The sequence below is a fragment of the Mus caroli genome, unplaced genomic scaffold (genome assembly GCF_978045245.1).
Source record: "Mus caroli unplaced genomic scaffold, Mus_caroli_1 scaffold_12, whole genome shotgun sequence".
NCBI lineage: Eukaryota > Metazoa > Chordata > Mammalia > Rodentia > Muridae > Mus > Mus caroli.
Window position 1 is genome coordinate 95,809,135 of NW_028227267.1, and position 25,882 is coordinate 95,835,016.

Here is a 25,882-nt window from a genome sequence, read left to right on the forward strand (position 1 = left end):
TCATCTTAACCTTATGACCAGAAGTCTGAGCATGGAAATCAGGCTGTACTCTATACCACAGCAAAGAGCCAGCGTGCTCTTGTCCTCTTAGAGTCTTTACCGAGACAAAGGAAGGAGAGAAGCAGATAGCATGTGTAGAGACAAAAACGGCTTTTGAAACAGATCAAGTTTACACAGTTACTTAGAACAATCTTATCTGCCTCTCACCCTTTATGTGAAATAACCCAAGAATTACCTCAGTTTCAGTAAATAAATTTCTTTTTTAACACCTTTGTTTAAAACTAGTTTTATGCTAGAAACAAAAAATCTTATGCAAAACAGTTGCTTCACTTACTGGTCACTCGCATTCTTTCTAGAATGGCTGTCTTTGTTTCTTTTTTTGGTTTTTCATGACAGGGTTTCTCTCTGTGGCCTGACTGTCTTGAAATAGCTCAATAGAACAAGACGACTTCAATATGAGAGAATTGCCTGTCTCTGCCTCCCAAGTGCTGGGATTAAAGTGCACCAACTCAGTCACTAGAAACGTCCTTTAATCTGTTCATTTACAAGTCTGGGGGATTGGGGTGTGTGTGTGTGTGTGTGTGTGTGCCTGTGTTTGTGTGTGTGTGTGTGTGGTGTGTGTGTGGTGTGTGTGAGTGTGTGTGTGAGTGTGTGAGAGTTTGTGCCTGTAGGAGTGTGTATGATGTGTGTGTGTGCCTGTGTGACGTGTGTGTGGTCTGTATGAGTATGTGTCTGTGTGTGTGTGTGTTTATGTGTGGTGTGTGAGCCTGTGTGTGATGTGTGTGGTCTGTATGTGTGTGGTGTGTATGAGTATGTGTGTGTAAGTGTGTATGGTGTATGTGTGTGTTTGTGTATGGTGTGTGCCTGTGTGTATGGTGTGTGTATGTGGGGGGTCGTTGTGCAAGCCCCCTCACCTGCTAAGCCCTCCTGCTGGTACCTTTAGTTTTTTATTTTATTTTATTTTTTTAAGATTGATGGATTTATTTTATGTATATTTTTACACTGTAGCTGTCTTCAAACATACCAGAAGACAGGGTCAGATCACATTACAGATGGTTGTGAGCCACCATGTGATTTCTGGGAATTGAACTCAGGATCTTTGGAAGAGTAGTCAGTGCTCTTAACCACTGAGCCATCTCTTCAGCCCTATATTTAGTTTTTTTAACAGGAAAAAAAAAAAAATACTACGGCCGGGCGTGGTGGCGCACGCTTTAATCCCAGCACTCGGGAGGCAGAGGCAGGCGGATTTCTGAGTTCGAGGCCAGCCTGGTCTACAAAGTGAGTTCCAGGACAGCCAGGGCTACACAGAGAAACCCTGTCTCGAAAAAACAAAAACAAAAACAAAAAAAAAAAAAAAGCTACACATTAAGAACAAGGTTTTGACTCATGAGAAGTTGGTTATTTATCTTAGTTATTAAATTTAAGATTGATATAAAAAATTTCATTTTCTGAATAACCGTTAAATGTAAAACCAAAAAAAAAAAAATTACTGGTTAAAGTTTAAAGTATTTCTAATAAAGTAATTCAACTAGTTAGTGAATTTCACCATAAATATGTCTTCCAAACAAATTAGGTCTTTTTTTAAATGTTTTAAATTAATTATTATTTTTTTTGCATTTCATATTTTATGCCCCCCACCCCTGTCCACCCTCCTACTGTTCCATATCCCATACCTCCTCCCCACCCCCTGTCTCCACGTGGATGCCACCCCCCACCACCACCCACCCCCTACCCTACCTGACCTCTAAACTCCCTGGGGCCTCCAGTCTCTTGAGGGTTAGGTGCATCGACTCTGAATGAACACAGACCCAGAAGTCCTCTACTGCATGTGTGTTGGGGGCCTCATATCAGCTGGTGTATGCTGTTTGGTACTCCAGTGTTTGAGAGATCTCCGGGAGCCGGGTGTGGTGGCGCACGCCTTTAATCCCAGCACTCGGGAGGCAGAGGCAGGCGGATTTCCGAGTTCGAGGCCAGCCTGGTCTACAAAGTGAGTTCCAGGACAGCCAGGGCTACACAGAGAAACCCTGTCTCGAAAAAACAAAAAAAAATAAATAAATAAAAATAAAAAAAGAGAGATCTCGGGGATCCAGATTAATTGAGACTGCTGGTCCTCCTACAGGATCGCCTTCTCAGCTTCTTTCAGCCTTTCCTAATTCAACAACAGGGTTCAGCTGCTTCTGTCCATTGGTTGGATGCAAATATCTTCATCTGACTCTTTCAGCTGTGTGTTGGGTCTTCGGAGGGCAGTTATGATAGGTTCTTTTTTGTGAATACTCCATAACCTCCATAATAGTGTCAGGCCTTGCAACCTCCCCTTGAGCTGGATCCCACTTTGGGCCTGTCGCTGGACCTTCTTTTCCTCAGACTCCTCTCCATTTCCATCCCTGTAATTCTTTCAGACAGGAACAATTATGAGTCAGAGATGTGACTGTGGGATGGCAACCCTCTCCCTTATTTGATGCAATGTTTTCCTGCTGAAGGTGGGCTCTATAACTTCCCTCTCTCTACTGTTAGCCATTTCATCTAATTAAAGTCCCTTCCTTTGAGTCCTGAGAGACTCTCACCTTCCAGGTCTCTGATGCATTCAGGGTTCCCCCAGCCTCCTACCCCCCTAGGTTGCCCGTTTCCATTCTTTCTGCTGGCCCTCAAGGCTTCAGTCCTTTTCCCTCACCCAATACCAGATCATGTTCACCTTTCCCCCTCTCCCGCCGTCCACTTTCCTTCCCAGGTCCCTCCCTCCCTCCCCACTTTGATTGCTTTCTTATCTCTCCTAGGTGGGACTGATGAATCCTCACTTGGGCACTATAGTTTGTTGAGCTTTTTGAGTTCTGTAGACTGTATCTTGGATATTCTGTACTTTTTTGGTTTTTGGTTTTGTTTGTTTCTTTGTTTTGGGGTTTTTTTGTGTGTGGCTAACATACACTTATTAGTGAGTACATAGCATGCATGTCATTTTGGGTCTGAGTTACCTCACTCGGGATGATATTTTCTAGTTCCAAGATGTCCTCATTCTTAATAGCTGAGTAGTATTTCATTGTGTAAATGAAGCACATTTTTGTATCCATTCTTCTGTTGTGGGACATCTAGATTGTTTCCAGCTTCTGGCTATTACAAATAAGGCTGCTATGAACATAGTGGAACACATGCCCCCATGGCCAGGGGTGTGTGTATCTCTTGGGTATATTCCCAAGAGTGGTATAGCTGGGTCTCAGGTAGATCTATTTCCAATTTTCTGTGGAACCTCCAGATTGATTTCCAGAGTGGTTGTACCAGTTTGCAATTCCACCAGCAATGGAGACATCCTCTCAAACATGTGTTGTCACCTGAGGTTTTGATCTTAGTCATTCTGATTGGTGTAAGGTGAAATCTCAGAGTTGTTTTAATTTGCATTTCTCTGATCACTAAGGACTTTGAACATTTCTTTAGGTTCTTCTCATCCATTCAAGATTCCTCAGTTGTGAATTCTTGGTTTAGTTCTATATCCCATTTTTTGATTGGGTTGTTTGGTTTTTTTGGTGATTAGCTCCTTGAGTTCTTTATATATTTTGGGTATTAGTCCTCTCTCAGATGTGGGGTTAGTGAAGATTTTTTTTTCCCAAATCTGCTGATTTGTCTTATTGACTATGTCCTTTGCCTTACAGAAGCTTTCCAGTTTCATGAGGTCCCATTTATCAATTCTTGATCTGAGAGCATGAGCCCCATGGAGTTCTGTCTAGGAAATGTCCCCCCTGTGCCAATGAGTTCAAGGCGTTTTCCCACTTTCTCTTCTATTAGATTCAATGTATCTGGTTTTATGTTGAAGTCCTTGATCCATTTGGACTTGAGCTTTCTACAAGGTAAAAAATATGGGTCTATCTTCATTCTTCTGCATAGAGACAGCCAGTCAGACCAGCACCATTTACTGAAGATGCTTTCTTTTTCCCATTGTATATTTTTGGTGTCTTTTGTCAAAGATCAAGTGACCAGAAGTGTGTGGTTTTATTTCTGGGTCTTCAATTCTATTCCATTGATCAGCCTGTCTGTTTCTGTACCAATACCATGCAGTTTTTATTGCTCTGTAGTAAAGCTTGAGATCATGGATGGTGATTCTCCCAGCTCTTCTTTTTATTGTTAAGAACTGTTTTTGATCTTCTGGGTTTTTTGCCTTTCCAGATGAATCCTAAGCATGTAGTTATTTTAGGGAAACTGAGGACGAAACTAAAGATGAAACTTTTTGTCATAGTGTTATATATTTATTACAGATTTTATAATACTTTCATTCTCCCTTTATAATCTTGGAGAACGGATATGTAAAAACCTAGAGCAAAATGCCTCCTACACTTTGCCTTGGAATAATTTTTAAGTACTATATTGCTAAGAATCAGAGTAGCTGGAAATGTTTAATTAATGTTTAATTAATCTGTTTAATTAATTTGTTTAATTTAATTAAAATGTTTGATTAATCTGTTAGAAAAGATTACATGGATAAATTCATCTCTTGAGAAAGTAAGTAGCTTATCCTCTGAAACACATAGTGTGTCTGCAGAACCAAACACATAGTGTGTCTGTAGAACCAAACATATAGTGTGTCTGCAGAACCAAACATATAGTGTGTCTGTAGAACCAAACATATAGTGTGTCTGCAGAACCAAACACATAGTGTGTCTGTAGAACCAAACATATAGTGTGTCTGCAGAACCAAACACATAGTGTGTCTGTAGAACCAAACATATAGTGTGTCTGTAGAACCAAACATATAGTGTGTCTGCAGAACCAAACACATAGTGTGTCTGTAGAGCCAAACATATAGTGTGTCTGCAGAACCAAACACATAGTGTGTCTGTAGAGCCAAACATATAATGTGTCTGTAGAGCCAAACATATAGTGTGTCTGCAGAACCAAACACATAGTGTGTCTGTAGAGCCAAACATATAATGTGTCTGTAGAGCCAAACTTTGACTCCCTGTCTCCCTACCTGGTAATTCTGTGGTCTCTGCCATTATGTTATACTGCCTCCCTATGCTCTGCCGTGAATAATGGGTAACTTCTTAAATAGCCTTGCTAAGAAAGATACATGAAATACAGCAGGGTATTTATTAAAAGTAAGGCTTCGAGGTGATGATGTGACAGATACATATGGTTATAGTTTTTCTCATTTCAAATATTCTATAATAAATGAACTTTTTAAAAAAAAAATCTTAAGGGCATACTGGACAGGTTAGGGAGGTGGCATAGTAGTTGAGAATGTGTGCTGCTCTTGCAGAGAGCGCGGGACCCACAAGGGTTCATTCCCAGGTGCCCCAGCCCAAGGGGGATCCTACACTCTCTTCTAGTCTCTGCAGTGCCTGCACTCACATGAGCACAGACCCACGCACAGACTCATGCATGCATGCATGCATAATTAAAAAATAAAATGAGTAAGATCTCTTTATAAGGTTAGGGGATACATCATGCTGACTCTTTACATAGTTTACATGAGTTACAATGTAGCCCAGGGCTTCTCTTTGAATTAGGCAAAGATAGTAAAGCTCTCTGTCTTATTATCCTTTTTTTTTTTTTTTTTTGGATTTTTTTTTTTTTTTTTTTTTTGGACAGGGTTTCTCTGTATAGCCCTGACTGTCCTGGAACTCACTTTGTAGACCAGGCTGGCCTCAAACTCAGAAATCTGCCTGCCTCTGCCTCTCCAGTGCTGGGATTAAAGGCGTGCGCCACCATGCCCGGCTTCTGTCTTACTATCTTAACAAACTTTCTGTAACAATAAAAAAAATTCCAAATCTGCACTATCCAATATGATAGCCACTTCCCACATGTTACAAATTTCTTAGTTCTATTTAAAGTAAATTAATGTTTATTTTAATTTTCACAGTGGCTATGGTATTGAACTATACAGCCAGCTTTTTCATCTGTGAAAGTGGTGTTAACATACCTAATTCATATATGGTCATTCTGAGGATTAAGATTTTATTTATTTATTTTAAAGATTTATTTATTTATTTTATTTATATGAATACACTGTAGCTGTCTTCAAATACACCAGAAGAGGGCATCAGAGCTCATTACAGATGGTTGTAAGCCACCATGTGGTTGCTGGGAATTGAACTCAGGACCTCTGGAAGAGCAGTCAGTGCTCTTAACCACTGAGCCATCTCTCCAGCCCAAGATACAATTTTTATAACACACATAGCATAATATCTAAGTATCGTGATTCCCATTATTGGTATTTATCTAACTCTTGAAAACTCAGAGTGTTGATAATTATCTTAAAAATGAAAAATGAGAATGTTGGATTTAGATAAAAATCTATAATTATAGCAACATTAATTATAAAGCTAAGTCGATGGTGAGATTAGCCTCCAGGGTCTCACTGTGTAGCCTTGGCTGTCCTAGAACCCGCTACCTAAACCAGGTTGTTCTTGAGCTCACATATCCGCCTGCCTCTGCTTCCTGGTGTTGGGATTAAAGGAGAGCACCACCATGCTCAGATTACCAAAGTAGTGTTTCATAAATCCATAATATATGTTAACAGGTTCTGCAGCAGTGTTTGATGGGATATGATATCTGGCTCCCAGGTGAAGCACCTGCCTTCCATTGTGAAAAATCTAAGTAGTGTGATTGTGGTATTGGACAGCCTGCCTCTGCGCATGTCTACATGCTAAGGTGTGGTTCAACCGTCAGAAGCCAGGGACAGTGCTAGACTCATGGCTCAGGGGGAAGAATGTTCCCTATGCAAACACAGAGACTTGAGTTCAGATCCCAGTGAGCATCTTAACAACAACTAAAAAAACTACAGTGCCCGCAGTCACTGCTGTGGGGATGCAGTCAGGAGGGTCACTGGGGCTTGCAGGCTGCCTCTAGCTCAGGGCTTAGTAGGAGACCACCCAAGGGAATAAGGCAGAATAAGAGGAAACCTTTTCTATCTCCTCCACATAGGCACGGACCAGACACTGGCCCACACACACACACATTAATAAGTTCATGGTCACCCTCGGTTATGTAGGAGCTTGAGGCTTGCCTGGGATTCATGAGACCTTGTCTTAACCAATGAGTAACTTCATTATTTTCTTTGAAAATTAAACACCATACTACCCTGAACCCTTACAAGTTCAAATATTTACAATTTATTCAGGCAAGCATTCTACCACTGTGCCATACCACCAGACCTATTATATACAGTGTGTTTAGTACCCAGAAGGTTTAGGGTAACTATGTACTGAAATAAAACCATCAGAAGCTTGTCAGAAAGCTCACAGTAAGATGTTGCTAGTAGCTCCTTTGAGTTCCCGGGCCATTAAAGGAGTAGCTATTAAAGGAGAGTAGCATGTCAGCTCTCCAGCACAGCACCAGAGACGGTCAGTCTGGAGAATACAGTGTGATCTGACTTTGGATCTGAGAGGCCTGCGGACTGAGAATGATTTGCATAGGTTTTCTTTCCCTGCTGGCTGTCAGCTCTCGGTTTATTCTTAACTAAGTAGTTAGAGAAGAAAGACTACATTGTCAACTTCTTACAAGGCTAAGCCACACTATATCGATCCAGGAAGTCAAGGTACAATATATCAGCAATATGTTTTCATATAGCAGGTGAGACAGAGCCATAAACATGAATTTCTAAGTAATAATTAACAGTGAAATGAAGGATTACAACTGTAATACACCGTTCCAGATAGATGTGCTCGTAAGGAGATTTGGTTTGTAGCTTTATGAGTCACACATGCAAGCTTTATATTGTTAAAAGTAAGTTTCCATTGTTAGAAACTATGACTTGTGAAGAAGAAAATTCTACGTGCTATCAGTGCTGTCAGGACAGTGGATCATGTGAATTTTAGAAATGCCCATGTTAAAGGGAGTGCACTTCGTAACTTAAATATGTTATAGCAAGGATATTCCCAGATCTTCCCGTCACAGAAATGTGGTCTGAAGCCTTCATGTTGCGTGTAACAAACTGCTTGTAACATCTTTGAGATGCAGCACAAATACTCTGTTAGCCCCACCCCACCCAGCTTGGGGTTGAACACCCATTCCCATCGCACTGTACTTTATTTAATGGGCTTATTAGTGTTTGGGGCATGTGGTGGGAAGGAGAGGAGGAGAGAACAAACTGCACATAAGCAAGTGTTTAAGCATTGTGTGTATGTATAAGAACGTAACACTCCTTGAAAAGGCCTAGTTCTGTTTACTGGATTTTACATTGGTTTTGAGGAGTATATATCTTCAGATAAAATATAAATAGCTTCAAATCTGAGCATTTCAGAAATATCAGTTGCTTACCGTGCCTTAGAGCCTGGCGGCTCACCATTTAATTCTTTTCAATGCTTGGCTCCGTAGGCTCCCTGGCGCCTACCTCTGCTTGTCAGTTTGTTTTTCTGCCGAGCTGCTTGCCTTTATTGGCATTTAATTACTGTTTTCCTCTGATGCCTGTTTTTCATCTAAGTTAGTAATAGTGTACAGCATTTATGTTGAGTTTTATGTGTTCCGCGCTTTATGTAATCATTCACTAGGTAATTCGCATGTCCCTTTGACAGCCCTGAGCAGTTTACACTCTTACAGAAGTGCAGATGAGTTTCAGTGGAGCACTGCCTTTGCATGGCTCTGCTGAGGGAATGGCACAGTGGGAAGCCGCTCAGAACTGCCTCCAGCCTCTGCTCCCGAGGCTACTGAGTCCTCTCCTGAAATTAACTTATTCCAGAGTAGGTGGGAGTGGGTTTTTTGTTTTTGTTTTTTAAATCCTTTGATTTACCAATTTTTCCACAATGCTCATTATCGTTCTTTAAGTTCAAAAAGGGCCTTCTATTATTTTTATAGATAACTTTTAATTAAATATAACCTAAGATGGATGTCTTACAACAAAATGCATCTCCTTAACTTCATTTCACCCTTGCAGATTTTTGTCTCGACATTTGAGGAACTGTGCCACTTCGATTGATTATTGCTTTTCTCAATTCTTATAGAACTGGTCACATAGATTGTTTTTTAGTAATGTTATTATATAGACTTTCATTTGATTCTTCCCACTAATTTCTGTACATCAAATAGTAAAATTACAGATAATATAAAGCAGTGCTCAGTCATTTCTTAGAATATTAATATGACCTTATAATGGGCACTGTCATAAATTAGGATTTATCAGAGAAAAATCATAATGAAGACACAGAAATTGAAGAGGAAACTAAGAATTTGGAGACACAAATTATTTTTGCAGAGTTTACAGTTGACTGATTTATTTAAATTATATATTTCACAATTTACTATGTGACAAATTATAAAATTTCTAGAGATAAATGTTTCAGTTTTACTTCTGATATCTTTTTTTTTTTTTTTTGGTTTTGGTTTTGTTTTTTTCGAGACAGGGTTTCTCTGTAGCCCTAGCTGTCCTGGAAATCACTCTGTAGACCAGGCTAGCCTCAAACTCAGAGATCCACCTGCCTTTGCCTCCCAAATGCTGGGATTAAAGGCGTGCGCCACCACGCCCGGCTGACTTCTGATATCTTGTTTCAATGTTTGTCTATGCATGTGTACTTGCTCTTTACTTCAGCATTTCAGAAGTAAGCAGTCAATGAAAGAGTGGTGATGGGGCTGGAAAGATGGTTCAGTGGGTAAGAGCACCCGACTGCTCTTCCAAAGGTCCGGAGTTCAAATCCCAGCAACCACGTGGTGGCTTACAGCCATCCGTAACGAGATCTGACTTCCTCTTCTGGAGTGTCTGAAGACAGTGACAATGTACTTACATTAAATAAATAAATAAATAAATCTTAAAAAAAAAAAAAAAGAGTGGTGATGTGCCCGCAGCAGGCAGAGTAGTCCAACTGTCAAACACTCTTCTTAGCAGTAGCTAAGCCACTCATGAACTAGGTATAACAGTGTCTGCTCTGCTGTCATTATTGATTACAAACTCGACTTATCTTTAGTTCAAACCATCAGATTCATGTCTATTTGTTTTATTTTTCTCTTAACTAAACTCTCACAACATGACCACTTTTTAAAACTTGGGTTTTTAACAGCAACTTAAATAAAGAAAAGTCAGCCCTGCTGCAGACGAAGAACCAGATGGCACTGGACCTGGAGCAGCTCCTCAACCACCGGGAGGTACTTGTCCCACCTGTAACCCACAGTCTGTCTGCTTTTGTGTGGTGTTCAAATGCATGTTGGGGTTAAGATAACTGGATCCTGCTGTCCAGTGCTCATCAGTGGATCTCTCCATTGTTATAACATTTGATTTGTGATATACTTTATTTTAGAGCTAACTCACTTCTAGAAGGTGTTTCTTGTTGACCGGTATGAGTTGTTATATCTCAGTCACTGGTTTGCACATTATTTAATCACTACCTGCTTTCTTTCTTTCCACCGTAATTTTCCTCAGTGTTGCTCTCTGTCTTATATCACAGTATGCCTAGCTGTAGTACACAGTACTAAAGTTCAAGTGCTTCTTTTTTGGCTTTTTATTTTTGCGTTGTTGCTGTTGCTGTTGCTGTTGCTGCTGCTGTTGCTGTTGCCGTTGCTGTTGCTGTTGTTGAGAGGGGTGGTTTGATGACTCCAAGGCCAGCCTCCAGCTCCCTAGCCAACTGTAATGATGCACTTCTGACCCTCCCTCTTCCTAAATGTTGCTCACCAGATGTTTTTACTTCTTTGAGAAACTGAATTTTTTCTAAAGATTTATTTATTTATTTATTTATTTATTTATTTATTTATTTATTTATTTTATGTATGTGAGTATACTGTTGCTGTCTTCAGAACAGGGCATGGAATCCCATTACAGATGGTAGTGAGCCACCATGTTGTTGCTGGGAATTGAACTCAGGACCTCTGGAAGAGCAGTCAGTGCTCTTAACCACTGAGCCATCCCTCCAGCCCCAAAACTATTTTTTTAATTTATAAACTGTATTGTTCAGTATTAAAGTACAGTGTATTTTGGTCATACTCACACTCTTCTCGCAGATTCTAACCTACTTCCTACTACTCACTTAACCTTGGATTCCTTTTCTCCCTTCTTCCTTACCTCTCCCTTCCAGCCTCCCTGTCTCTTTAAATCCATTCAGTCCATTTTTCCATTTTATACTGGCCAACTTTTTTGTGGCTTTCTTGAGATTTATTAGAAAATATAAACGGGGCAGGTATATAGCACGATTGGTAAACTGCTTGTCTGGTATGCACAAGGGCCTAGGTTTCACCCCTAGCAGCAGATAACGCTGAGCATGGTGACACTCACCTATAATTCCAGCAGAAAGATGGACAGAAATTCAGGGTCATCCTTAGCCACATAGGAAGTTTGACGTTGGAATGAGGTGCATGAGGCCACACATGCACAAATCCATAGTGTGACGTGACTTTGGGGGTGTTGATACCCCTGTTTCTTTTGGCAAATAAATGTAGTTGTTAACTGCTACCAGTGTCAATATGTAAAATAGTCTCACCACCCCAAAAAACTCCCTCATGCCCGCTTTCCTTTTTTTCCCTGTCCTGTGCCTTAATAGCAGCCTGTTTTCTTCACCTGCAGTTTCACCTTCTATAGAAAGTTGTATAAATGTCATTAGCAACGTAGCATTTTCACCTGGCTGTTTTCATTCACTGAGACTTATGCCACATTACCCGGCTGCAGCGCAGTGCACTGGTCCATTCACCGCTTGATGGCTGGCTACTTGGGTCATGTTATGGTACATTTAAGTGTTTAATTTACTCTTACATTAATATGACAATTTAATATACTAGTTATAATTTTATATCTAGATTATGATTGCATATTTATGTTAGGTTATTCATATGTTTCATTTTAAAATATATTACCAAATCTACAGATAAAAACCCCTCTAAAAAGTTGTATGCAGGTACTTGTGCAAGCCATGGGCCTCTCTTTCTCTTGGATGCATGCTAGAGCACAAACTCGGGGTGAGCATATGTTGGTAAGAAACTGCCAAACATCTCTAGGGTCAGTGTGCTCTTGCACTTTATTTTGCAATAATAAGAGTTCCAGTATCTCTGTATCCTTACCAACATATTGCTAAATGCAATGATTTCGCCTAAAGTATTTTTCCAGTGAATTATCTTAATCATTCTTCTCAATAATGTTTTTATCAATTTTATTTTTCTACAACAAAAAGTTTAAAAAGAAATCACTGATTTGCAAGGTTAATAAAGTTGCTTTCTGGTGTAGAAAAAGTCTGTCAACTCTGTGGGAAGAAATCACTGAAAGAATATTATCAAGAGGGCTAGAGGGCTCAGTGGTTAAAAGCACCGACTGCTCTTCCAAAGGTCCTGAGTTCAAATCCCAGCAACCACATGGCAGCTCATAGCCATCTGTAATGGGATCTGATGCCCTCTTCTGGTGTGTCTGAACACAGCTACAATGTACTTACATGTAATTAAAAAAAAAAAAAAAGAATATTGTCAAGAGAGAGTAACTGGAGACTGTTGCTGGAAACGGTTTCAAGGTGCCATCCCAGCAGTGGTGTTGAAGGAGCTGGGGGTTGTCTTTGCTACAGCTGAGGACAGGGCTGGAGCTGGCTCAATGGAGGGCACCTGCTGCTTGGACATGTGACGCCTATGCCATACAATTCCCATTCACAGCTGCATACAACTCCAGCTGTAGGAGGTGTGACATCTTACGGCCCCTGTGGGCAGCTGCGTGTCTCTGGTGCATATACAGCCAAGCAGGCACACACATACACATAAATTAAAGCCTAATTAAAAATAAGCAAATGGCTTTTGTAATAAGATCTCTTAGATAGTAGGGACAAGAGTAAAGTGTCCATGGCAACCTCTAGGTGCTGAGGGGAAGGATGAAGAATTTGAGGCAGACTGGCCTCAATAGTGAAAGTCTTAAAAACTAACACCAACAAAGCAAGGGACCAGAAGGTAGTCCCGAACTGATTTGTTTGTTTGTTTGTTTTCTTTTCTTGCTTTTTGATACAGGCTCATGTACCCCAGGTTAGCCTCAAATTCACTTTGTAGCCAAATGTTGAACTTATGATCCTCCTGCCTCCACCTACTAAGTGCTAAGATTTTATATGCTGCTATGACTAGTTATTGGGCTGCTGGGACCAAACATGGGACTTCATGTGTGCTAGGCATGCTTTCAGCTGAGCTTCATCTCAGCCTCTGAATTTGATGTAGAGAAAGAAGTCCGTTAGTGAGAAATGGCAGAGCCAGGAAGCTGCCTTGCTCTTCTTCTGGCTTCGGGCATTCTAGGCCTTCTCCATCAGTACCGGCATCACTAATTTCCCAGAATTCTGCCTCCGGGGAATTATTTCTTCACTATGGAAGCCTGAGTTAGTCAGTGTGTGTTTTTAAATCTGAATGTGTAAAAGATCATATCCAGAGGTTTTTGATCTGTCATAAATCTCTGACTTTGCTTTCAGAATGATCAGTCTCAATTCTGCCTCAAGAATTAAAATTCTTTAATGCTAAAGAATTATGCCAGACTTTGAAAATTATAGAAACAATTTATTTCTACATTTTATATCTCAAACTCAAAGCCACATTTTTCATGAGTTCAAATAATAGCTAAAAAGCCGTGAACCAGGATAATCCATCTTCCCTTCAGTTAAGTTTTCTCAGGCATTTGGTCACAATGACAAAAACCTGATTAACAGCACCCAAGGTATTGGCTTCCTTCACACTGGTGAAGGCCCTGGGGAGGTCATTTAATATTATGTCATGACTTTAATCAGCTAAATTTCAAAAGTTTAAATTAATGATTCAGATAGAAAACAAATAAAGACTTTCAAGTTCCTCGGAGTTAGGGCTCCAGCTCCACCTATAAGGCAGACCACTGTCTTAAAGTTCTTGAGTGCCTCTGCATGTTCACGTACCCTGAGTTCCATCCAAGTCAAACGCTGACAGGTGCTGGGACTGGGAAAGGCATTTGGAGTCTGACTGCACAAAGTTCCCATTTTCTAAGTTAGTGTTATCACAGAACAGCACCTGTTCAGAAGTAGGTGTGCTATAGAGCTGGAGTATGGCTCAGCTGATACAGTGCTTTCCTATCATGCCTGAAGCTCCATATTTAATATTTAATATCCAAAACTTCATAAAAAACCGTGTGTGGGCTGGCCAGATGGCTCAGTGGTTAAGAGCTTTGACCGCTCTTCCAAAGGTCCCGAGTTCAAATCCCAGCAACCACATGGTGGCTCACAACCATCTGTAACGAAATCTGGTGCCCTCTTCTAGAGTATCTGAGGACAGCTACAGTGTACTTACATATAATAAATAAATAAATAAATAAATAAATCTTAAAAAAAAAAAAACATGTGTGATGGCACTTGGGGAGAGGAGGCAGGAAGATTAGAAGTTCAAGGACATTATCCGCTGCATAGCAGGTTCAAGGCCAGTCTAGGCTGTGAGATTCTGACCCAAAAGCAACCACAAGAAAAAGTGTGTCCTCTCATCTTACACGAATTTTAAAAATTATATATTGGCCTCTTATGATAACAATTTTTTAGTATTTACATTCATAAATAGTTGTGTATATTAGAGTTATATGTTAGATAATTTTTAGTCTTGACTTCTTTACGGAAAATCTATATGTAAAATCTATATGTGCCAGGCCACACCTCTTCATTCTGTGTTCCCCACATTTTGTTTCTGTATTCAGTGAGACTAAAATGCAATAAAAGACAGGGTGTCTCAGAAAATTCCTTCCATCAAAGCAAAATTCATTGTCATGATCTCAGCTTTTATGATGAGCATCATAAAAGCATAAAGTCCAATACAACCTCTCCATTTTAGAAAACTACTCTAGGAACCTATTAAACTCTGCCGCGTAGATCCCGCAGTGCAGCCCTCTCTGCACTCCACCTCTGCCATGGGCCCTGGTGGCACAGATGAGGCTGCTTATGAGACTGAAGCAGATGTACCATACAGACAGCTCACATGATGCTCAAAGTAAGAAAATGCATGTTTTCCTTAAAAACAAAAAGGCAAGTCAACTTGTTTTTTTATGCTTAGTACCATTTAGACAAAACAAAAACAAAACAGAAAATATGAATTATTGTTTGCATTACTTCCAGGAAAGTTTTGCCTCTGTAACTGAAGTTATATCTACTTCCTTCTTTCTTTCTTCAGAAAATGAAAACTTCATTTTCCTCACTTGCCAGGAAAGCTCATAGCTGAGCATCTCACCCGCATTACCATCTTTTTCCCGTCTTCTACTTTTGCTGCTCTACAATGACCTTTTCTGTCTCCTTTCCAGCAAGTATAATCTGTCTTACTCTTTGGGGGTTTTTTTTGGGGGGGGGAGGGGGTTGTTGTTTTTTTTCGAGACAGGGTTTCTCTGTGTAGCCCTGGCTGTCCTGGAACTCACTCTGTAGACCAGGCTGGCCACGAACTCAGAAATCCACCTGCCTCTGCCTCCTGAGTGCTGGGATTAAAGGCGTGCGCCACCACCGCCCGGCATCTGTTTCCCTCTTATATGTCTGCACTTGCACTAGGATTGACACTGGGGAAGATGGCACAGATAAAATAGAAACCTTAAGCAGTTGGGTTTAGAAAGAAACCGGGAAAGGAAACATGGGCCCTGGGCTGTGCTTCTTAGCAGTAGCAGGACTGAAAAACTGGAGGTGGGAAGCATTGAGTGAAGGAACTGTGACCTCTTGGACCAGCTATTCCCCAGCTTGTCCCCTGAGAGTCACCAAGAGTCACGTACTGTCCACCACTTCCTTCCATCCACATTGTCTTAAGAGAAGGAGAAATATGATCATGCCTGAAAATTCTGTTTCTGCTGTTCTTTATTATTAGAGTGTTTGTTTGTCTGTCTGTCTGTTGTGATGCTAAGAGTTAGGCTCAGGGCCTCACTTCTGGGAAAGTGCTGTTTCGTTGAGCTAAGCTACACCCCTAAGCCTTCAATGCTGCTTTTCTCTCTCCCTCTCCCTTCATATATACATATTCATTCATATATACATATATATATGTGTGTGTGTGTGTGTATGTATGTGTGTATACATATATATTTGTGTGTGTGTATATATATATATACATATATGTGTATGTATGTATATATACATATATACATATATATATATATGGCAGATCATAGGTCCTAATAAACTCTTGAGAGTTGGAAGAATGTCTTTAATTGACCAAATGTGTATTTTGATACTGTCCAAGGCTTATTAAGCTCTGGTGTAAAGGCCTTTTCCCACAGCCTTTACAGTTATAATGAGGACAGTGGTAAGATCCCCACCTAAGAAGCTCTTCCAGAATTTCCCTGAACTGGATTGCTGGAAATGGCCGGAGTCAAAGGTAGACTGATGTAAAGCACAGCACAGCACTTAGGAATTGGATTTAGGTGCTGATGCAGAGGGAGAAATGAGAGCCAATGGCCAGCTTGATCCTAGGTCTGTGGTGGTAGAAAGAAGAATAAACTTGGGAAAAAAAGGTGAATATCCACATGGATATACCACTTCAGGGTTAAAAGATGAGTTTTTAAGCCCAAGAGAGAATTCATGTAGAAATAAAGATGTGAGTCACAGCATAATTTTTTTATGTGGAAACAGATTAACTCATGAGAATACATAGATTGAGAACAAAAGAGGTGCACAGCAGGATCCCCAGAAACACTAACATGGAAGGGCACTCCCACAACACAGTGAAGAGCCACTGACATCACAAAGAGCAGCAGGAGGAAAGGCAAGCTGAGAAAGCACATGTAATGCCACTAAGAGCGGAGGATGCTGTTAGCACCAGTGCATACTGCCAAGAGGTCAGGCCAGGCTCTCAGAGGCTTCTGTCTACCATGATGTCATATTCCATCACATCTGTCCTAACATGGAAACTTCTGAAATGGCCATTCAATCAGTAGTTGTGAGGTACAGTGGATTAGCTGGCCATGGTGGCACAGACCTATAGTCCTAGTTCTTAGGAGTCTGAGGCAGGAGGATGGAACAGTTCAGAACAAGCATAGACTACATACTAAGTTTGAGACCAGCATAAAGTACATGGACAATCCTGTCTGAGACGGGGGGGGGGGGGGGGGTGGAGGGGGGGGAGAGAGGAGGGGAAAGAAGAAGAGAAGAGAGGCAGAGGCAGGCTATGACCGACTATGAGTTCAGTCCAGCCTCCTATGCATAGTGGTTTCAGTCTGTGATTTGAGACCCTATCTTAAATAAAAAATAAACAAAACAAAACAGAAAGAAAGGTTCTCACTTCTAAAGGCAGCTGGAGTGGAAGCAACAGCCAGATAGTGTGCATTAGAGGATATCTTAGTGCAACAGCTGATGACAGCAACCCACCTCAGCTCACCAGAGCACTGGGAATAAACTGGAGGACTCATGAATCCATTAACATCTCCACAATAAAGAGGACTCAGGGAAAAGCTGCCAAAGCAATACAAAGACAAGTGGCAGGCAACACTATCCCTCTTAACCTTTCCAGGACACGCATACACACAAAGACCACGGCTTAGTTTAACCTGGCATCCTCCCTTTCCTCATTCGCAGTGGCCTGACCGACCGCCTCTGCTCCCAAAGATAACCCCTTAGAAAGAAACAGTACTACTCATATTTGTAAAGTGGCAAGGCAGCTCTCTACAGTTCTGGTTCTGTTGATTTGTATATTTTGGGTATTTTAAGACTTTTATTCTATAGCCCAGGATGGCCTCAAATTTGGAACAATCGTCCTGTCCAAGTATCCCAAGAACTAAAATTACAAACATCTGCATTTGTTCTTAAGACTTGATCTTAGGGGCTGGAGAGATGGCTCAGCAGAAAGGGCACTGACTGCTCTTCCGAAGGTCCTGAGTTCTAATCCCAGCAACCTCATGGTGGCTCATAACCATCCGTAATGAGATCTGACGGCCTTTTCTGGTGTGTCTGAAGACACCTGCAGTGTGTTTACATATAATAAATAAATCTTTAAAAGACTTGATCTTAGAATTTCTTATGCACTCTTAAAATCTTTTAGTGGTAATCACACTAACTGCTATCAGATAGCTTTAGAAACTAGCATTTAATATGATTCTCATTTCCTCCCCCTCCAAAACTGTTTCTTTCTGATTACTGGGAGCGTTTTAACTGGAAAAGTACAGAAACTGATATATTCCAGAACAATTTCAGAGAACTGTCTGAAAGTAGCAAATAGAAAGTCATGTCTGGAAGGTTTGTCTAGCACAGGGCTACTACTAAAACCCAAGACCTGATAACTGTAGCCGCAGCAGCCTCTGCTTATCAAGTGTCTGTGAAATTTGTAGCATTTGTAGAACATCTAAGACCTAACATGTCTGCAGTCCCATTTATGTGTTTCTGTCAGTGAAGTTTCTGGGACCCCATGATCACGTCAACTAGTATATAATCACTCACTCCTTACTAATCCCCTAGAGAGTACAAAGCCGCACAGAGTTGAGAGATGAGCTGACCTCCATTGCCCTAGATAACCCACTTGTGGCGCAGTGCATGCCACCTAGCAAAGGAAACAAACCCTACAGTTAGGCAGCTTTCCTAAAAGTGAAGTCACGGTATAATTATCATTCTTTGAAGGCATGTTTATGTTCCCGGAGTCTAACTCATATGTTCTTTGTGATTTCTCGGAAGATGTCAGGGGCATTTCACATCCCACGTGCCCCTTGGGCACTCCACTTCATAAAGGGCCCCCACAAATTGCATATTTCTGTCTGTGTGTGACCCTTTTTGGTTCATACTTCCCTGTGGAAAGTTCCTTTCCTTAGCAATCCCTTGTTACATTGTTTCCTCTTCTACACCTATTCAGTTACATTTGTACATTCAGCATGACTGGAAAGAAAAAGCCACCAAGTAGGTAAGCTCATATTCCCTTAAATGAAAACCATAACTGCTCTCAGGCTTGTTCATTTCTAATCAACAGGGATTGTGCTTGTTACAAGTTAAATATTAAGTCAGTAGTAAAACATATGCAAAACATTAAAATTAAACAAGTATAAGTGAGTGGGAAAGAAAAGAATCGCTACACTGAAAACTTATTAAACTCGCACATACAGTACCTAATAGTTGCCTGTAAGGTTGCTTTGGTTGGTTTGGTTTTGTTGTGTTTTTGTCTTGTTTTTTGTTCTTCTTTCTTGGGGGAGAGGGGCAGGAGGGGTGTCTTTTAGCATGTCTGGGTGGGACTCTGAACAGTGTTCAGGCACTGCCCCAGAGATACATCCGCAGGCTCACACAGAGTTAAGAGTTTTTTCCCATATAAAGGTCTGTGAATTCATGACAGAGGATACTCAAGGGATAAATATATCTTGAGCAGTTATAAATTCTTCTTTTAAGCTCTTTTAAATGTTTTCAAGTCAAGGATATTGTACTGAGTACCCTATTAGAGAACAGTTACAGAATGTTTCCAACCAAGTATACCTGGAATACAGAGACAGCTAAAAGTCAGGCTCTAAGTTACCCCTCCATGCCTTTTGCTTATTCCATCTAAAACTCAAAAGAAGAATCTTTTTGTTTACGACGGTGACATGGGCCTATAACCTTCGATACTCAGACAAGAGGATTGCTGGATTGCAGCTTGAGCAACTTTGTTAAAGCTTGCACCGCAATGCAAAGTACTTGTCTAGTGTGCATAAAGCCCTCATTCAACCCCTAGCACACCACAAAAGCATAATTTAAGACTGACTAAAGCCAGGCGGTGGTGGCGCACACCTTTAAACCCAGCACTTGGGAGGCAGAGGCAGGTGATTTCTGAGTTCGAGGCCAGCCTGGTCTACAAAGTGAGTTCCAGGACAGCCAGGGCTATACAGAGAAACCCTGTCTCGAAAAAAACAAAAAACCAAAACAAACACCTGAAAAAGATCACTCCCCGCCCCCTCCCCACACCCAGTAGCCATCTTCTCTAAAGAGTAATTGATACTTAGGGGCTAGGAAGCTGGTTTCATCAGTGACGTGTTTCCCTCTGAGAATGAGGGCTGAGTTCAGTCCCTCGCACCCGACTAGAAAGCCAAAAGGTTGCTCGCCATCCTGCCTGGCTGGATACAGCATGTTTCTGTTTCTGTCTTACCATACAGTCCCTTCGCCTTCACTCACTGCGTGTGGGCCTCCTAGAGAGCTGTGTGGTGCTAATTCCCACTTCACAGGAGCAGCGCTTCTCCGTTTCCAGTCTGCGCAGGGTTAACTCACCTTGAGATTGAATTCACTGTGTATTCCAGACAGGCATCAAACTTGGTGTCCTGCCTCCGTCTCAGCAGTGCTGGGATTACAGAGGGCACCAGCATCCCCAGCCTCCTGAGTGTCTCTGGACCGTTCCGTCTACACTTTAGAGACCATGGTAGAAGTAGGTCCCAACTGCTCTGTTGTGCTTTGGCCACACTCTTTCAACACCGTCTTTACATTCTTTAATACCTTTCTTGTCTCCTGCACGGAGAGCTCTGTCTTATATGAAGCAATAGAATATCTCATCAGAAAAATATTTTATCTCTGTATAAATACCATTTTGGCTTTCTGTTACACTTTCATATCTGTTAAGTGCTGTAGAAACTTGTCAACTTTGGAGTATCTTTTGTTTTGTTTTTAAAGAACAAAATATGTATTTTAAGAGCTTATTGAATATATTTTAAAAGAATAGGTACACTTGTCTGGATTTTTTTTTTTTAAGGTTTGTGTGGAGGTTGGTGGACATACATGATGTGTGCACATATGGAAGTCGAAGGACAGTTTGGGGGAGTCTATTTTACCTTCCACCTTAAGTCTTTTGTATCTGCTGTGCTAGCAGTTGTCCTGGCTGCACCTCCCTTCTTGCCGTAAAGGTGCTGGCTATGCACATGTACACTCCCACATCCAGCGCTTCCACACTGGTGATACAGATAAAACTCAGGTTGTCACACTTGCATCGAAGACAGTTCTACACACTGACGGGTTTTGCCAGCCCTGATCTTTGTTAATAAGAAATGAGTAAATGACCTGTTGCCATCATTTTTAACCCTCTGTTTTCTATGACGCCCTTTGAATGATAGTAGCTTATGACAAAAGATACACATACACACACATTCTCTCTCACACACACCTACACACACATACCACACCTAAAAAGCTCCAAGTCTCTTGAAATATACAATAGCAAAGAGAAAATACTAGCAGTGATAGTAAGTAGGTTATGGTCAGAACTAACGATATTGGTGCTATTTTGATGTAAACCTAATAGGTGATTGAACATATCATTAACATATCAAGAAGCTAAAACTGAGACGACAAGAATGGAATGTTTTGAATAGAGGTCAAAGAGTATAGACCCTGAAGTAAGCTACATTCCAAACTGTAGTGTTCACAATGGAGGATCAGGGTTAAAAGCTAAAACTGGTGCTGAAGGTGAATCACAGAGGGAAAAAACATCAAAGAACTTTTAGATTCTGCCAAACCAATAAAGATCAGAAGTAGAGACAACTGAATGAATGTGTAAGGACGGGCCACGCAAAGTCAGTGGCCAGAGCAGAGTTCATCAGAGCGTCTACAGAGGGCCCGCACTTACTTCTACAGTGTGCCCATAATTCTGCAGTGTGTTCATATTTTGGTGAGTTCACACCAGTTGTCCATAATTCAGTATACATGTATTTATATACATTTATGCTTTGGTTGTCCATGCTTCAGGACGGACATGCTTCAGTATAGTCATATTTCCATGTGTTCGTACTTAACTGTGTTCTTAGTGTGTTCACACTTTACTGTGTCCATACTGTGTCTTTGATTGTCTTCACACCTCACTGTTCACACTTCTTCAAAGTGTTCACACCTCAGTTTGTTCACTTTAGCCTTCTCTCCCACCATCACTGATGGAAGTGATCCAGTCACCTCGCATTGCTGTCACTCTGTCATGTACGGAGCACAGCACCACACATCATTGCGTCATCTCAGAACACTGAGATGAGGAGCTAGAACCTGATCAACAGAGGCAACAGAAACATTACACGATGATCTGAAGCACACGGTGAAGACGGTTAAACATCCCTGCTCTCTCCTCAGAGGGATGGCTGGATGGACTGGGTGTCTAGGAAAGATAGGACAGAAAGAAAAGCAAGCAGCTCTAAGGAGGCGACTCATCCAAGGCTGGAGACGCCTTTGACTTGGTTTTGCTTTTATTGGCAGATGGGGTGGGGGCAGAATTGATTTTGGTTTGTTTCTGTAGCTCAGTAGAGAAAAGCTAAATTGATAATTTGTCTTTATTTTTCTAGCTTGAGCTAGTAGCCATATGGTCAAAGGAGATGTCTTTTTTTTTAATTGACTCATAATAAGTGTATGTATTTGTGGAATACAGTGTGATGACTGAATACATATAAATGGGTGTGTAGAGGGAGTATTTAATTGTGTGTAGGTCTGGGTTAAATCATGTGAGCTACCTTTAAAACCTGCAGTTGGATACTGTTTTCTCTTCTTAGTAACAAAATGAATTTGGCTAGACTTCTCCAGCCTACTGATTCTCATTTTAAAAACTGAGATGGTATCTACTTCTTATATAATAGACAACATGAAGCCTGGCACATTGGAAAGATTCAATGGATACTAGTCCCTGTCTTCAGGAACTTCCTCTTCCTTCTTCTTCTTCCCGCACTCTGTACACTGTGCGGCACAGCCAGTGGTAAGGTGAGGTTGCCCTGCAAATGAGATGACCCACTGAAAAGTCAGGCTGGAGAATTCTGAAGCATATGCTGATACTGTTTTCTGACACTTTGCCATATAAAAGCTATTTGCCTATTGTTTCCTTTTGTAACTGAAGTCTTAGAATATGGAAAAAGTAACTTTTAGAGCTGGGGTCTCTCTATTATACAGCCCCAGCTGCTCTGAAACTCACTCTATATGCCAGACTGTCCTTAAACTCAGAGATCATCTGCCTCTACCTCCACCTCCACCTCCACCTCCACCTCCACCTCCACCTCCACCTCCACCTCCACCTCCACCTCCACCTCCACCTCCACCTCCCAAGTGCTGGGGTTAAAGATGTTTGCCACAACCCGCCTGGAATAAGTAACTTTTAATTAAATTTACATGGGCAGGGTAGGGGACCCAGAGCTTTGCATATGCTAGGCAGGTGCCACTGAGCTCTGGAACCAAGAATTACCTTGAACCCTCATCCTCTTATCTCCACTTCCTCAGTACTGGGATTAAAGTTTGTGTTTTGTGTCTCCACGCCCCACCAGCAATCAGATTTCTTTCCTTTTTTTTTTTTTAAAAAAGGCTTTTTTTTTTTTAATACAAGAGTAACGGTACCTGTAAATACAGATACTCCTAGACTTAGAGTGGGTTATGTTTCAGTAGATTCACCATATTTTTAAATATGCTAAATGAAAATACATTGAAAACAATTTACCAAACATTCAAGGTGGCAAACTTCGGATGTTCTAAGAATACTTATACTTACCAGGCATGCATGTGGAAGTCAGCAGGCAGGTTGTGGAATTGGGTTCTCTCCTCCCACCATGTGGACCCCAGGATTAAAATCAAGCTGTTAAGTTCCATGGTAAGCAGCACCTGTCCCCACTGAGCCATCTCACCGGCCACTCCAGTAATTAGGTTAATATTATGCTGACAGTACAAGGCAGGTGACGATAAGTTTTCCCCATGAACACTGACAACACATTGGGCTGAGGACTGTAAATCACAGAGCCCAGCGGCACATGTGGCTCAGAGTTGCCGCTCACAAGCAGAGCGCATTATCACTGAAGTGCCTGTCAGCAGGCATGGTGCTGGTGCCTGTCATCCCAGCACTCAGGAGTCAGCGGTGCTAAGAGGACGTAAGTTCTAGGCCAGGCTGGGCCACTTAGCTAATTCCAGGCTAGCCTTGTCTACAGGGAGTTGGGGACAGAGGGAAAGGTGATGGAGAGAAGGAAAAGGGGGTTATGTCACATGTCCGATTCAGAATTGAGCATAGTATACCGAAAGCTTACCTCTTGCACACCTTTGTCAGGTGAAAACCCTAGGTCAGCCTCTGTAGGGATTTCTATGTCCTAAAAACTTCTGAGCATTTTAAATAAAAGAATTATGTAGCATATGAAATCTGGCTCACTAAAGCTTTGAAAAAATAGTTTTGAAATCTGGCCCTGATAGCGTCACATTCAAATGTCTGAAGCAGGAGTCTACACCACAAGTTTCCCACCAGCCTGGACCATACAGTGAGTAGCAAAGCCATTATGGCTACAATGTGAAGTCCTGTCTTGAAAAGAAAAAAAAAAAAAAAGGTTGCGGCTGGGGGGATGGCTCAGTGGGTACAGCATATGTTGCTTTAGCATAAGGACCTGAGTTGAAGCCCCCAAACCTGTGAAAGTTTGTCATCCCAGGGCTCCTGCTGCAGGGTAGAGGCAGAGACGGGAAACAACTCCAGAAACGTGCAGGCCTCCTACCTAGCCTGGCACATGCAGGTAAAGAAACCGATCTCAAGGGGTAAAGCAAGGACCGGCACCGAGCTCCCATGCATGCACACTCCCCCACAATACGTGAGTAGATTAGTCAGTAACTAACTAATAAAATGATAAGCAGCGGTGTACACTAGTGTAGAAGTTAAGTAGTGAACAGAGCATTCAGTGTGCTCTAATAAAACTCCATACCCAAAAGCAACTTGAGGAAGAAAGGGTTGACTTCAGCTTGCAACTCTCTGGTCGCACTCTATCTATCATCAGGGAACTGAGAGCAGGAATCTGGTGGCAGGAACTGGGTACAGAGAATGGAAGAAGGCCACTTACTGCATTGCTCATCCTGCTTCTTTATAGAGCCTATGAACATTGTGCCCTGACTTTGGCTCCACTAATAATGGACTGGGCCCTCTCACATCAATCACTAACTTTTAAAAACAATGACCAGCAGGCTTGTCAGATAGATACAGGCATTTTCCCAACTCTTCAGTAATGGATCATATCAATAATAGAATCATAGTGATTCTAGCTTGTGTCAAGTTGACCAATAAAAGCAAAACAAAACAACCCAGCTGGCCAGCATGCTGCACTCTTCACTTCCTTTTCAAATGTTTATGTGTATGGGTGCCTGCATGTATGTCTGGGCACTACTTGCATATCTCATGCCCATGGAGGTCAGAAAAGGGAGTCAACCCCCCTGGGACTGGAGTTACAGATCATTATGAGCCACCATGTGGGTGCTGGGAATTGAATCTGGATCCTCTAGAAGAACAGCTAGAAATCTTAATCTTTGAGCCATTTCTCCAGCCCCCTCTTAATTGTTTTGTAATTCTGTATTTATTTTGTGTGGGGAAGTAGGTGGATACCACAATCACTGTGTGGATGTCAGAGGACAAGTTGTGGGTGTTGGTTATCTCCTTCCACCTTGTGGGTCTTTCAAATCAAAGCTAGGACCTCAGGTTTAGCAGCAAGTGCCTTTACCCACTGAGCCATCTTTCTAGACCAATTTCTACTTTTTATTTCCTTTTTGTTGCTTCCTTGATTGTTGATAGGTTCCTTGGTTGGTGTTTTGGTTTGGTTTTTGGTTTTGAGACAGGGTCTCACTACATAGCTCTAGCTCTCTGGAACTCACTGTGTAGACCAGGCTAGCCTTGAACTCACAGAGATCCACCTGCTTCTGCCTCTTAGGGGCTTAGATTAAGAGCATGCACCACTATGGCCAGCTGGCCCACCTTCCTGTCTTTGAAATTTTCTAAAGCAAAATGCTTTCCTTTTAAAAGAAGGCATGATGGTTCACAGGTATAATCCCAGCGCTGGAGATACTGAAGCCGAGGCAGACTGATTGCCACAAGTTTACAGTTAGCCTGGGCTACACTGTGAGTTTGAGATCCTCTACAGTTACGTAGAAAGACCATGCCTCAAAAAATCCAAGTAAATGAAAATGTACAATATAAGTTAAAATATACCTTCAAATGAAATTTATGCAAAGTATGTTCTTGACTTAAAGCCAGGTTGATTTCTACCCTGTATAACCTAAAGCCAAAGATGTACAGAATTGTCTAGCCTGTTGGTCCTGACATGTCGTTGCTCATATATAAAAGCACTTCCTTGTACTCCAGGGGAGCA

The 25,882-nt window shown here is 41.5% G+C and overlaps 1 protein-coding gene across 3 annotated transcripts in view; it reads left to right on the forward strand.

Annotated features, from left to right (window-relative positions):
* Pibf1 (progesterone immunomodulatory binding factor 1) overlaps nucleotides 1–25,882 on the forward strand; it is a 170,224-nt gene that overhangs the window by 126,921 nt on the left and 17,421 nt on the right. For all 3 annotated transcript variants that reach the window (XM_029468942.2, XM_021181399.3, XM_021181398.3), the window contains exon 16: nucleotides 9,975–10,059. In XM_029468942.2, coding sequence (XP_029324802.1) covers nucleotides 9,975–10,059 — 85 coding nt within the window. The remainder of the gene's footprint in view (nucleotides 1–9,974; nucleotides 10,060–25,882) is intronic.